Below are 14,446 nucleotides of genomic sequence, written 5' to 3'. Positions count from 1 at the left end.
CAAACTGGCCTGTATGTATATAATGAAATAAATCTTGATTAGGAGCAGGGTTATTTCAATGCAGTTTGCACAACTTCAAATACAATGACATTGTTTTATCTGTCTTCACTTTAAATCCGCTCTCAATGCAATTTGCAGTCTTTCCACACAGCTCAGAAATGTGGTCAGATCTGAGGAGAGGGGACAGTCAGCAGTCCAGTGGGTTTCAGCTTGTTGATCCCTCCATCCAGTATGCAAACCCGTGGAAAATTTACCTTCACCAGGTGTGTTGCAAACTGGGGAGAAATGGAGAAAGAACGAGGGAAACAGGAAATGACAGTCATCACCTTTATCAAAAGTAATCAGTCACTAGCACCCACACGAGCTATCAGTCCAAACAGGTATTTATTCAAAGAAGGTATCAATATCAGTATCAGTGTCAGCACATGCACTGGACAAAAACAAGACTTTGAGGAAGTGAATTGAAAATTAAAGAGATCAAAAGACATTTCATAACAGAAAAAGAAAGTAAATTTAATGAAGACACTTTTAGAGCTTTTTTAATATTTATCTTTTGTTAAGACATTGAAGCCTGGATGTCCTCCGATTTCCTTCTCTTGAATTCAGATAAGAGTTTATATTGTTTGGTCCTAAAAATGCTCAGAGACACTATGTCTAATCATATTCTTACTCTAGATGACTTGACATTGGCCTCAAGTAAAACTGTGAGAAATCTGAGTTATATTTAAGCAGGATGTCACTTTTACTACATTAAAGAAATATCTAGAACTTCCTCTTTCCACCTGAGGAATATAGATAAGTTAGGAGCATCCAGACTGAAGCTGTATATCTTCCAGTTACCGGCTGTACCGGCCTGCCCAATGCTTTTGCTGCTTGTTGGTTTTTTTTTTTTGCCTGCTGTTCTTTTCTCTCTCTTCTTTCCACTCATCCCAACCATTCAAGGCAGATGACCCATTGTTGGGTTTTCTATGTATTTTTTTTTATACAAATATACTCTGTAAGATCTTAAACCTTACACTGTAAAGTTAAAGAAGTTTCTTTGGTGACCTAGGTTTACCTCTGACTTGTGGTTTAGGCAAACATCAGATTCCTCTTTTTATATCTACAGCTTTGTAGGTGTTTCCAGTCCAGTGTGGTGATTCAATGGTGGGAGGTAGGAGAGGTAAAGCAGCTGCCTCAAAGTGATACTATTTTATGGGGTCAAACCAGTGTTTTGAGTATAAAATGTGAAAATATCACAGTGAACAAAAAGAGTAACTCTGAGTACATTAGTACAGCATCAAGTGAAGCCTTCACCTAATTTTCATCCAAATTGAATCTGTTTTATAATAAACATAAGTCAAACACTTCCTGTGAATAAAAGTACTGGTTACAAAAACCAAACCAACAAATGCACAGTTCATTTTATCATTTTTATTGCTTCTCCTACAAACATTTAATACAGTTCCTTAGATCAACTGGCTCAGAACAGACAGGCTGACATACAGTGACATACACACAACTCAGTTTTTCAGTGCAAAGCTGCTACAACACAACAATTGTTAAAGAAAAAAAAAACAGATTCCATCATTCTGGCTTTAAAACATAAAAAAACAAAACAAACTGGCCTGTATGTATATAATGAAATAAATCTTGATTAGGAGCAGGGTTATTTCAATGCAGTTTGCACAACTTCAAATACAATGACATAGTTTTATCTGTGTTCACTTTAATATCAGCTCTCAATGCACTTTGCAGTCTTTCCACACAGCTCAGAAATGTGGTCAGATCTGAGGAGAGGGGACAGTCAGCAGTCCAGTGGGTTTCAGCTTGTTGATCCCTCCATCCAGTATGCAAACCCGTGGAAAATTTACCTTCACCAGGTGTGTTGCAAACTGGGGAGAAATGGAGAAAGAACGAGGGAAACAGGAAATGACAGTCATCACCTTTATCAAAAGTAATCAGTCACTAGCACCCACACAAGGTATCAGTCCAAACGGGTATTTATTCAAAAAAGGTATCCATGTCAGTATCAGTGTCAGCACATGCACGGGACAAAAACAAGACTTTGAGGAAGTGAAGTGAAAATTAAAGAGATCAAAAGACATTTCATAACAGAAAAAGAAAGTAAATTTAATGAAGACACTTTTAGAGCTTTTTTAATATTTATCTTTTGTTAAGACATTGAAGCCTGGATGTCCTCCGATTTCCTTCTCTTGAATTCAGATAAGAGGTTATATTGTTTGGTCCTAAAAAAGCTTAGAGACACTATGTCTAATCACATTCTCACCTTAGATGACTTGACATTGGCCTCAAGTAACACTGTGAGAAATCTGAGTTATATTTAAGCAGGATGTCTCTTTTACTACATTAAAGAAATATCTAGAACTTCCTCTTTCCACCTGAGGAATATAGATAAGTTAGGAGCATCCAGACTGAAGCTGTATATCTTCCAGTTACTGGCTGTACCGGCCTGCCCAATGCTTTTGCTGCTTATTGTATTTTGTTGCCTGTTGTTCTTTTCTCTCTCCTCTTTCCACTCATCCCAACCAGTCAAGGCAGATGACCCATTGTTGGGTTTTCTATATGTTTTTATATACAAATATACCAAATATACTTTGTAAGATCTTAAACCTTACACTGTAAAGTGCCTTGAGATGACTTCTGTTGCACTGTACAAATAAAATTGAATTAAATCTTTTGTGCACTCGCCACTAATGAAATAATTAAGTTTGCTAGGCACTATACCTACTGCAATTCAATAACAGCACTAATTGCCAACTCAACAGTTACCAAAGAAGCAGTTCAACACCTCTCTGACATAGTCTGAACTGTTTTTCCTGGAATACTGTCTAAGGCGGAACTTTTGACTTGTGTAATGTATCTGTAAGCTCTTGTGTGATGACACTTTAAATTTGGTTTCAAGGTAATTTAGATGATGAAACCTCTGCATCTCATTGTAAGATTTCATCATTTTGTAGTTACAGTTATTACAAAATAGATACTCAGTGACACATTACCTTCATTTAATCATAGCTGTCTAGTTTTGATTAAATGTGTCAATTGGGGATTCACTGAATTTTACCACTTTATAACTTGTACAAGGTTTTAAGACTTCACTATTTCACACATTTTACTGTTATTGTAACCTATAATGACATTCTTCTGACCATTTCATTTTAAATCATAAACTAAAACCTTAAAAACTTTATTCAAGCCCTAAATTTTCTCAAAGCTGTAATTAATACTTATTAATACGTTAAGTCTTGTTGGGTGTGGTTTCAACAAGCATCTCCCATCTGAGCAGTCTGAGCAGTTAATCCTGTTTTTCCAGATTTTCTCAAGCTCCATCAGGTTGGATTGGAAGAGTTTGTCAACTGGGTTCTTCAGGTTTCACCACAGATGTTTGGTCAGGCCAGTTGGAGAGCTGTCCTTATGCCTTGTCTGGCTGTATGTGTTGGACCATAGATATGCTGAAAGGTGAACTGCATTCATGATTCTGATAAATCTCACTGTCCCTGCTGCTGAGGAGGCCTCCCTAGCATCATAATGCTACAACCTTACTTCACCATAGGGAATATTATATATTATTGATTAAGTTATTGAGATGTTTGTCTTCCAGGTTCTCCCATCTCTGCAGAGGACGTCTAAAGCTTTGTTAGAGTGACTGTTCGGTTTAGAGCATTAAAACTGATGTAGGCTTTACCACAAACTGTTTTTAGGGAAGTCTACAGAGTTCCTTGGCCTTGTTTATGTTTTGGTCAATTTCCCATTTAAACAATGTTATTATGTTGCACAGTAAAATGATGGGGCAATGGCAATTTCTCCACTAACACAACCTGAAGACTTTCTGAAGTCACTGTAGGTGTGGGCAGTGATTCACTACCATTACTGCACTATTGTAACTATATTGTGACATCATGCTATTTGAGTGATTTACTGAAGCTTTTATTTCATACATAACACATTTTTTGTGACGTATTGCCTAGAACATAAAGACTTGATTATTTCACATATGATTTTGTATTTATCTGTAAATGTTTCACATACAATATATATGAAGAATATTTTCACTATCCTGCTCGTGCAGTCAGTCCAGGTACCAGATATAAATACAGTGAAATAGAATAGTTAAACAGTGTAGTGAAAAGATGAGGAGTGAAAACAGAAACTCACAGTAATAATAACAAAGTGCAACAACTTATGCGTGAAAATACTTTGATTTCTGTGGCTATCATAAAGCAACAAAACAAAAGAAAACCCATTTTGGCTACTCGTTTTGCTGGTTGCTGGAGTAAAAAAAATTATTCATTAGTTAAAAATCCTGAAAAGAAACTGAGCATGACGATTTGGACTCACATCTGAATTCCAATAGAACCTTAAATGTTAATGGTTTAAAGTAAAGCCCGACCACACAGTGAGTGGACTCACTGCTTTGACCCAGAGCTAATGATAATGCCACTGGTGCAGTGCACAGAGATGTGAATGACATTTAAGCACAACTGAGGCCTTTTGATCGACCTTTAATTTTATGACCGGCACCATTCAAAGGTCTGATGAATTACTAAGGTTTGCTATTAAACTCATGTGGAATTCCAAGCATGGTCCTGGTCGAAGAGGAAGGTGGTTAAGATGAGTAGTCATTACACTAAATGCCAGTGCTGTGATGACAATGATAATCGATCACTGACATTAATAATTAATTATAAAGAATCCTTAGAGTAATATCTGAATTTGGAGTTATTCTGTGCAAAATATCAGAGGCACAAAGCCCCAAATGTGTGGGGTAGCTATGACCATTACACAGTTTTCAGACACTCTTCACACTTCCATCTATCTTTAGATGAAATCCTACATCACTCTCTTAACAGTTATTTCTGGAGTTCTTGCAACCAGGTTAGACAGAGAGTTCTCAGTAGTGCTTCCTAAAAAAAGCAGGACTGTCTCTTCAATTAAGGAAAACTACTTTTTCTCTTTTTTCTCTTTCCAACATATGGAAGGAGGACATCATTTCTAAATCGGGATGTTGCCTGAAGAAATATCCCTGCTGAGTTATTAAATTTAAGTTTGGTTAATTTATTCCAAAGAGAGAACAAAAGGAGAATTTATAATGATCAACGTAGTTCTCTGTTCTGTTACACCAATACGGGCAGAGTTATTTTTGTGCACTGAAATGCCAAACACAATGATTCATGCAAAATTCAGTTTCACCCTCAGCTGAGTCTTTTAGATAAAGTAAAAATGGAAAAGACGGCAATTTTTTATTTTGTATACACCAGACCATTACACCACTTACAGATTTTTTATTAAGATTTCGTCCAGACTGCTGTAGATTTGACAGGACTGAGGTCTTGCTATGGGGAATAACTATCGATACGATAGCAATAGTGCGAATATTGAAGTACTGTACACCGGTGTTTGTGTGTGTGATTGCTTTCTCACCATAACAGCACTCTTCATGGCGTGGCTAATCACCACTATGACACGGCCTCTGTAGTTCTGGAGGACTCCTGACGCAGGACACTGCACCAACTCGCCCTCAGGGCTGAATGTTGTGTTGAAGGGAATGTTGATGCTGCCAGAAATATGGCCTCTGTTGAAGCTGGAGAAAACCAGGTTAAGGAACACAGCTGTGAACACGTATGGTACCTGGCCAAAGGATGAGGTGAATGTTTTACTTTACAGTTACAAGTTACATTTAGCAAAAATCCTTTGTTGCTGCCCTACATGCCAGTGGCATAATAGGCAATAACTAACTAACTAAATAAAGTCTCACAAAAGAATTCTAAGACAACAGGGTGTGGCAAAAATGATCTCTATCCCTGATAAAGAATGTGACGAAAAGAGATAAACAGTAGGAGATGTAATAAACCATAAGTATAAAAGAGAGGGAAAGATTTAAAAAAATAAAAATAAAAGAAGAAGTAGGAAAAAAAGATCTTCGCGAGGGATTTCCTGGGAAGAAACAGTGAACAAGCTCTGAGTGGTACATAATTGAAAAATACAACTTGAGGAAAGGAGATTGTTCTTTTTCTAAAAGCAATTGACATTATTTCTACATATTTTGAAAGAAGTGGTCCTCAACTAACTATGTTTACTAAACCATATCAGCTGCTACAAGAACACATAGAGTCAATATGTAATGCATTGTGAAGTACAATCCGCTTGCTGACTAATCCTGGAGAAATAAATTTAGCCTTAGAAATACAGCAGACACCTGCCAGTTATTTTACAGCTGCATCTTTTACAGGGCATCTAGAAAACTATTGGACTATAAATGTGGATTGCCCTGATTTTTGTGACAGAGGTCTTTATTGAATCCACTTTTTGTGACTCAACAGTCCTTTGCCAAAGATTAGGGGTTACCAAATCCTGTGAAAGTGGTCAAATCCCTTTTGTCCATGTGAGTTAGTTAGCCTAAGAAGCCCCTGTTTATTATAAGGCTCTAGTGTAGGAATTTGGCTAGAGGACCTGCCATGTTCAAATCCTCACTCTATCCACTAATCCATATTGATAAATGGCTCTTTAACCCATTTAGACAATTGCCATTCTGCTGAAGGAGAAGGGCGAGGCTAACTCCATGTGGTGCCTTGGAATTTTTCAGTAAGGATATCAAGGTCATTTGCAAAAGCAAAATTATTTCTTTACCTTATTCTCTTTCGGCTTTTCCCATCAGGGGTCGCCACAGCGAATCATCCTTTTAAACCTAACTCTATCATATTGTAATTTTATGCAGAGCTACTATAAAGATACAGCTGAATGTCACATGAGACATATTTTTATTTCTGATCTCAGTTAATGAAAAGTTTTTGTTGGGGCCATGTACATTTTTTCATGAGATACCTTATTGTAAACTTTTACATAATTTCAGGTAAGGGTTTTTAAAAACTTGAGAAGAAGGAATATTTTTCACAGACATAAAGACAATTCAAGAGAACCCAGTTTGTCTGACTGTTTCAGAATAGGCAGTTCTGGAAATGGGCAGTGGAAAACACACACACACACACACAAGCACACACACAAAGACACACAATTATCACACATGACTATACACCAGAGAATCACAGCGAACCTCTCCAATTAATATGCTAAGCTATTATATTGTTTAGCTTGACACATCTTGATCGCATCTTTTGTACATAGCTAATTATAACTACCGAACTACCGTTATGTCAACAAATAAAATATACAACATAAAGAGGCCATCATGTTCTAGCCAAGAGACCAGAAGGCTGCATTTTGCTCATGTCTACAAGATAACCTCCTCTGCTTTATGCATCTTCTTCTCAGACTGTAGGATGAAAAAGAGCAGCCTGGGTGGATATGAAGGGCCTAAGTGAATGTTGCAGAATCTGGCATGGCATAACTAGAGTTTATCATCCCTCTTGAATCTGCCCCTACTTGCCTTTGATGGGAACCAAGCTGTTTGACTCTGTGCCTGTGGTTCAATTTCAAAACACTGTAAAGCACTGGCACCAGGTCAAGAGGTAAGCATGAGATCAGTGGTTATGGGATAAAGAGAGTGGCTTCATGCATGCACGCAACTGTATGCAAGTGTTATGACTGTATGTGCCTAACCCCTTAACCTTTAATAAACCTTTCATGGTTACAAGAAAACACTGGTCTTGATTAGCAGGGATCATATTTTTGTCCCAAACAGGTAGAGACATGATATAAAATAGAAGCACCAGTGAAATTGAAACACCCTCATCCAACAGAAATCTCTAAGCAGAGTATGCCAAGAAGGCTGTGTGCCCAGCGGACACTGAATATATGAAACTGAATATGTTTTATTCTTGATTATCTCCAATTCAGATCCAACCAAGAAACAGTACACTGTGAATCGCAGATGGCAGTTTTGTGTTTTGTCTTTAAGACTGACAGGAAACTTGGAGTGATGGTTTTAAAACTAGTTTTGAGTTGGCAAATGCAATAAACCCAATTTAGTAACTTATTTTTTTAAGTCAGGAATCAAATTATACTTTTTCATAGACGGGTCAACCCTGTGAGAGACTGGCGAGCTGTGTGGAGTGTATCCTGCCTCTTTCCCAGTGACAGCTGGGATTGGCTCCAGCACCCCCGCCACCCTTAACAGGAAAAGCGGTTAGGATAATGGGTGGATGGATAAATAAACAGGTCTTTTGGCAGGTTCAGTAAGCAGTTAGACCACCATTGAGCAGAATCAGCTCAGGGCCAATTCTAAAATATACTAATCGGAGCCTCCAAGGTAAACATAAAAAAATTAATACATTTATTAAAAAATGCATTTATTTTTGTAAATATTTAAGCTAAAGCTGTCAATTGGGTAGCATTAAGGGACAACATTTCAGAAGTCCTATTATTCATGTAATGCAGAACCAAACTCCCCAGAGCGGTCACTGTGGATTTGCTCATCACTGTCAAGTGAATTGACCTCTTTTGCTTTATACAGAGTTCAATCAGGCTTTGGCATGCAAAACTGAGAGGCTCTTCAGGGCCCATCTGGCTTGAGAGAAAGGGTTAGACTGACCTGTCATTTAGAAAACACTGTATTTTGTTCTTATTTCGTGGTTACGAGAAGCAGAGGAGGAGCGATGCTAGTGATGCTACAATGACTGAAGACAATGATACAACTTAACGCAAAAGGACAAAATAAAAATAGCCCATTACAGAGATAACACAAGGCCCTTCTTTTATGGGAACCATATGCTCAATATTCAATTTTTTTTTGCATCCACCACCTGTTTGTTAGCAGTCTAAAATGTGAGATTTAAAAACTTGGAAGAGATTTGCTGATGTAAATTCTACTGCCTCATCTTTCACGTTCAATATATCTCAGCTACACCAACACCAATGTCTGAAGAACCTTTGTTGTTTGGCTATCCAAACCAAGGTCACTCAAAACACCACCAAGAATTCCCAATATGCCTCAGTGGAGAAAAAAATGAGCAATGTATTTACATGTTATAATTCTACCACTATTGAAATAGTGAAGGACTAGAGGTACGTTTCAAAGCTATAGAGAAATGGTAAGGATACTCCTCTCCAGTGCGGATGTCGACAGCAACAATTTTGGGCTTGCCAGTTTTGGTCCTCTTGGTGGGACCAGCCAATGACAGCTCACAAAGGTCGATTAAATCCTCAGCCGAGATCCTTGGGGACATTTCTGCTTTCAGGTCACACAGTGCCAAAGGCTCCCGAGACTACAAGAGAGGAAGTCACAGGAGATCAAATCAAGAGGGAGAAAATGACAGTGAAGGCTTTCAGAGGAATTCGGAATAGAATTTGAATATTGGAATTTGGAGAGGTAATCATTGTTAAATAACAAAGAGAAGCAGAAAAGGATACTGTGAGATTGGATATAATTGTTACTGTAAACCACTGATTGGGGCTGAATGTTTCATATGTTAACAAAATCTCTTCATTAGTGAGATATTTGACAGCATTCACCTTTGTGAAGCATTTGTCCAAAAAACCCAGAATAGAATAACATTAATTTTTTACAATAAAAAATTGTATGTTAATACATGTATGTTATTGCAGCTTCACACAGCAGAAAAACCAGTAGTTGTAGCCAGATCATGATCTTTTGTCAGTATCTACCTGCACTGCCAAATAGGTTCATTAAAGCATCGGGCCACAGGCATGGCTGGAGGGGACTGAACCCTGGTCTGCAATGGCGAGCAAGTGTTATGCTCCTATCTCATATGCCCTGAAACTATTTTAACAATAAAATGGTCAAAAAGCTGAGGGTGCCAGCAGTTTCCTATAAGTCCCCATACAACACAAACAAACAAATGCATTGTGGGACACATGACAGAGTGCTAAAGTTCGTCATTGACATGCAAACTAAATATTTGTAATATATAATAGGTTTTAAATACTAAAAGTAGTTTTAATGAATTTAAATGCATATATTTGTGGTCTCTATCTAACTATTCTCAGACTGAAGAAGCTACTTGGATATGTAGTAAAACATTTCGACCTAACAAGAAGAAAGTCCAGGTGCCATGACTCAACTCAACAGATTTGTGTACTGAACAAAAAATTGCTGAAGGGTCTTACTAAGATTTTGCCTGATAATTTACACATATTTACGGTACACAAAATATAATGCAATACAATATTACTACAAACTATGGCCACAAAATGGCCATGACAATCAATAACATACATAAAAAAACATTTAAAAAATAAAATAAAAAAGCACTGACACATGACAGTGAAAATTTCAGCTTTAGAACAATCAATAAACTAAACATGCTGCAGTGACACTGATGGGCCTTAACCCTGATGGCAACAAGAAAATGAGGCGGTGGACAGGGATTTCATGAAAATAGCCTTTCATAAGATGGGGTGATAGTGCTGCATTCAAAAGTGTTTGACTCAAAGGCAACTCGCTGAAAACAATGAAGTTTTGTATGAAATGAAAGATAAGTGAGATTTCAACTCCTGAGAATTCTCAGGAACACACCTGCATTCTTGAGGAGTCACAGTTTTTGTCCTAGAGGAAAAACAAACTATCGTTGACAAATTTGAGTCACACAGTAATCTGCCCTGACATTTCATGTATCTTTCACTTCAATGGAAGAGCTTAAAGAATAACTTTACAGGTTTCCTCCTGGTCCATACCCAAGTAAAATAAAAGCAAAATGCGAAGGAGAGCAATAGTGGTGTGGTGGTGTGAGCACAATGCTCAATGCTTCTCTTGTATTTAACATGGTGATCTGGAGACATTATTCACTAATAGGCCACTTTAAAATCAATTTACTATTAAACATTGCTGTTAGATTACTGGAAGTGTCATTATAGTTATCAGACATGTAATAGACCCCAGAGTCAGGTCTTTGTCATCATGATTGAGGAGGAGTCAGAGGATTCAGGTGTTTAAAAGGAACCTGTCAGAAAGTGATGCATTTGACAAATAATAAAAGGTAATTTTATATTCTTTATACACACAGTATACATTTACCAAAATAAAGTGCTTGGATTTTATATGCCAACAAAACTCTATTTAATTATGTGTACAGTACAAAATAATTAGAGAGTAGTTACCCTTTATGAGAAGGGCGAGTTGTGAGTTTGTTGACAAACAATAAAAACTAGAATTATCGCACTGCGGTTGTTTGCCTCCCTCAGTCACTCAAGCTGTACTTTACATGTCTGTCAGACTGAACTCTAATATGATGTATAGGTAAGTCATTTTGCTACAAATATGGCAAAGACAATAAAAAAGAAAAAAAAAGAAATTTACTAATTAACATTTGAATCCTCAACAGGACATTGAAATTGATTCATTGATGATGTGCTGCATTTTAGAATACACAAAGTGAAAGAAAACAATGAAACAATGTGTAACTGTGAAATAATACCCCAGTTAAATCATAAATGTATGTCATGCTCAAATGATGGATCAAACAAAGTGGTACATGCTCAGTAATAAAATACAATCAGGTTTTGGGATTCGGCTGCATCTGAAAAGTGAATGAGGAAATGGAACAGCTGCACAGAACCGAATGGGCACATCTGCTTGGTTGAGCTCATATATGCAGATCGCCACAGACGAGCAGTAAGACCTACACATCTATTTCAAGAAAAGCAAACAATGTCTTCCTCTTTGCACACATACACATAAATATATCGACATACAGTACGATGCACTGTCAGAAACAGGTAAAATATGCAGCCCGTCGCTGCCTGGGGCTGAGGCAGCGCTGTGCGGTGACTTAAATGTCACGATGAGCAGTGTGTGCCTGCCGAGAATGACTTAATGACACTTTCGCATTTCAGTGGCCTGATAGTGATGAGCCTAAACTGGAGCTGCTGATAAGCAGACACAAATCCTCGGCAGTGGTTTGCGCGTGTCTACTCGCTTATGCTTGTGGTACACCGTTGCCAATAAACCCCCCCTCTCCCCCCCCCGATCACTACACATATGAAAGTGGGGAACCACAGTACTGTACAGCTCGGATAAAGCTTGATGACAAGGTCAGTGCCTCATTTAAAGTGCCTTCACAGCGCATTTGTAACTGTGCTGAAATTTTTACACATCAAACAGCACAATACAGCCTGTGGTGTTTGAGCATCAGTCCTAAAATAAAAACACATGCCAAGTCTGCCGTCAGACAAAGAGAAGACGAGTGTAATTGACGCCATAATCTGAGAAAAATGCTGACAACAAATACCCCTAACAGAGGCCACACACACACACACACACACACACACACACACACACACACACACACACACACACACACACACACACACACACACACACACACACACACACACACACACACACACACACACACAGAGAGCAATTTCCACACAAAGGAGAACGTTGAGATGAAAACCCTCCCAGCTTTTCACGTACTTCTGTTTTAATTCCAGCCACATAGCAGTTACCAACATTGCTCTTGCAAGAGGAAACTGCTGAAAGGAAATTCATCTCTGTTTCTGTTGCCAGAACACAGAACGTGAGTCTAGATGTGCACTTTGACATATGAATTACAGTGGACAAAACATAACAGTGCTTTAGTGTTGGTCAGCTACTTGTTTTGTGATGATTGAATTTTGAACTTTACAATTTAGCTGCTACAAATGACTAAAACTTACAACATATGGACACAATAAAAAGAATGTCTGTACATATAACATATAAAGACAGTACAGCCTGAAATGAATCAAACGTTTCAGTTCAGATAGGAATTTCAAACTGTAACTCTAATTAAAAATGAGATTGAATCTCAGTTTTACTGACTCAGTAAACTCTAACTCAGTCTTACCAAACTAGGAACTTTCCCTTTGCTCACTGTTTTACGTGTTCACGGGAAAATATTTCACACAAGCAGTAAATTATTGAAATCAAGGCACATTCTTCACTCACGGAAATCCATTTGCTCCATCACTGAAAGACGAACTCTGCCAGCTGTTAGATGACAGTTAGCAAAACATCTGCTCGTCCACAGGGAATGACAGCAGCTTTCCATGCACTGCAGTGCATTTTGATTAATACTGATTCATTTGATTTCTCAGAGCTATGTTTGAGATCATTTGGTGGACCAAGCTAATGCCATGTCTCTTTATATAAAAGGGCATATGTACACTAATTATCACCAACTGAAGAAAAACAACTAGTTTCATGTCGCAGATTGATAAAACAGATACAACAGGTCTTCTGGTTGTTTTGCTGTGTTTACATCCTCTTGTTAGTGACGGACAGAAGGGAGAGGGAGCGCTTGTTTTCTCCTTTTCACTTATTGAGGCCAAGCTGGCTGGACACCACCTGTCCAGTGAGATAGATGTCTGCTCACTGTGTGGGTTGACAATCTGCTGACAGAGCCTCATGCTCTGTTACCAAAGATTGGGGCCATAGAAAGACATGTGACGCCAACATACTGTATAAGAATCAGTACAGTCCAAAACCATGTTCTGCACATAACTGTATGTGTGTCATATCATATCACCTCTACATGTCCATAGTACCGGTGCGGATTGATTCATCTAAACTCTATGCCGACACTGTTCTAGGAGTTTCCTTTGAGAACATTTCAATGCCCTCAGTTCATCTCTAAGTTGTTTAAAACCAAGCTTAAAACTGTTTTGTGTGCAACTACCCTTTATAGGATTATATTTAGGACTACTGTATTTATTCATGACTAACCACACTGTAAGTGTTTCATTCCATTTTGATTTAAAGCGTAGTGTAGGTCTTCAAACAATAGTCAGATGCCCAAAGGAACATTTGGGCACGTTTTGCTCGTCGTAATCACTCCTCTTGTTCATACTTGCTTTGTGTGTGTTTTAACATGACACACTTTAATCCTGTGAAATGTCAGTAAAAGCTTTAAACCACTTTCAAACCTAATACTTGTGGCCAGTTTGTTCTGATCAGGGTGTTTACACATGTGGTATTTTCTCATTGAACTTACATCTTCCTTTTTTACTTCCCATAATCCTTTATTTACTTTTGCCACAGTCTTCAATTTCACGCTTGTATCACTTCTCCCACCATACAGACTTTCCCAGGCCTTACCTGAGAAACTCAATGGGTATAATAATATGATTTTTAGATAAAAAAAACAAAACAAACAAAAAAAAAACCGATATATTTCCTGGCTCTCTTCACTACAGCAATACTGTACATTTGGTTTTGTGTGTTACTGTATGTGCGTATCTGTGTGACATTTCAACACAGTGCACTCGAGCCTGAGTGTTTTTCTGAGGAGGAAGAGGTGGGGTACAGATAGATGTGGCCGTGGATCAATGCCACCACCCATACAAATGAGCCTCAGCTGAATGAGAAAGATTACAGCAATCACTTGGGCACACAGCAGATAGGGCTGACAAGAGTGTTTGTGAGCCTCCTGGACACGATGCAGCCAGGTGTGAAAGGCAAACAGGGCTGCGGCACAAAAACTAAACAAAGACGAAGGGCCTGTGTGAAAGACAGCATCACATCAATAAACTCCTCAAATATACCTATTAA

At 38.1% G+C, this 14,446-nt stretch overlaps 1 protein-coding gene across 1 annotated transcript in view; it reads right to left on the bottom strand.

Moving 5' to 3' along the window:
* Nucleotides 1-1,398: 1,398 nt before the first annotated feature.
* tbck (TBC1 domain containing kinase) overlaps nucleotides 1,399-14,446 on the bottom strand; it is a 32,706-nt gene continuing 19,658 nt past the window's right edge. Inside the window, exons 24-26 of the mRNA XM_026360112.2 lie at nucleotides 8,998-9,161; nucleotides 5,422-5,581; nucleotides 1,399-1,874 (exon numbers count right to left, since the gene is read on the bottom strand). Of these exons, the coding sequence (XP_026215897.1) occupies nucleotides 1,764-1,874; nucleotides 5,422-5,581; nucleotides 8,998-9,161 (435 nt within the window). The 3' untranslated portion in view covers nucleotides 1,399-1,763. The remainder of the gene's footprint in view (nucleotides 1,875-5,421; nucleotides 5,582-8,997; nucleotides 9,162-14,446) is intronic.

The sequence above is a fragment of the Anabas testudineus genome, chromosome 1 (genome assembly GCF_900324465.2).
Source record: "Anabas testudineus chromosome 1, fAnaTes1.2, whole genome shotgun sequence".
Classification (NCBI taxonomy): domain Eukaryota; kingdom Metazoa; phylum Chordata; class Actinopteri; order Anabantiformes; family Anabantidae; genus Anabas; species Anabas testudineus.
Note: the sequence above shows the minus strand (reverse complement) of the source record. Positions and strands in the feature narration are given on the sequence as shown.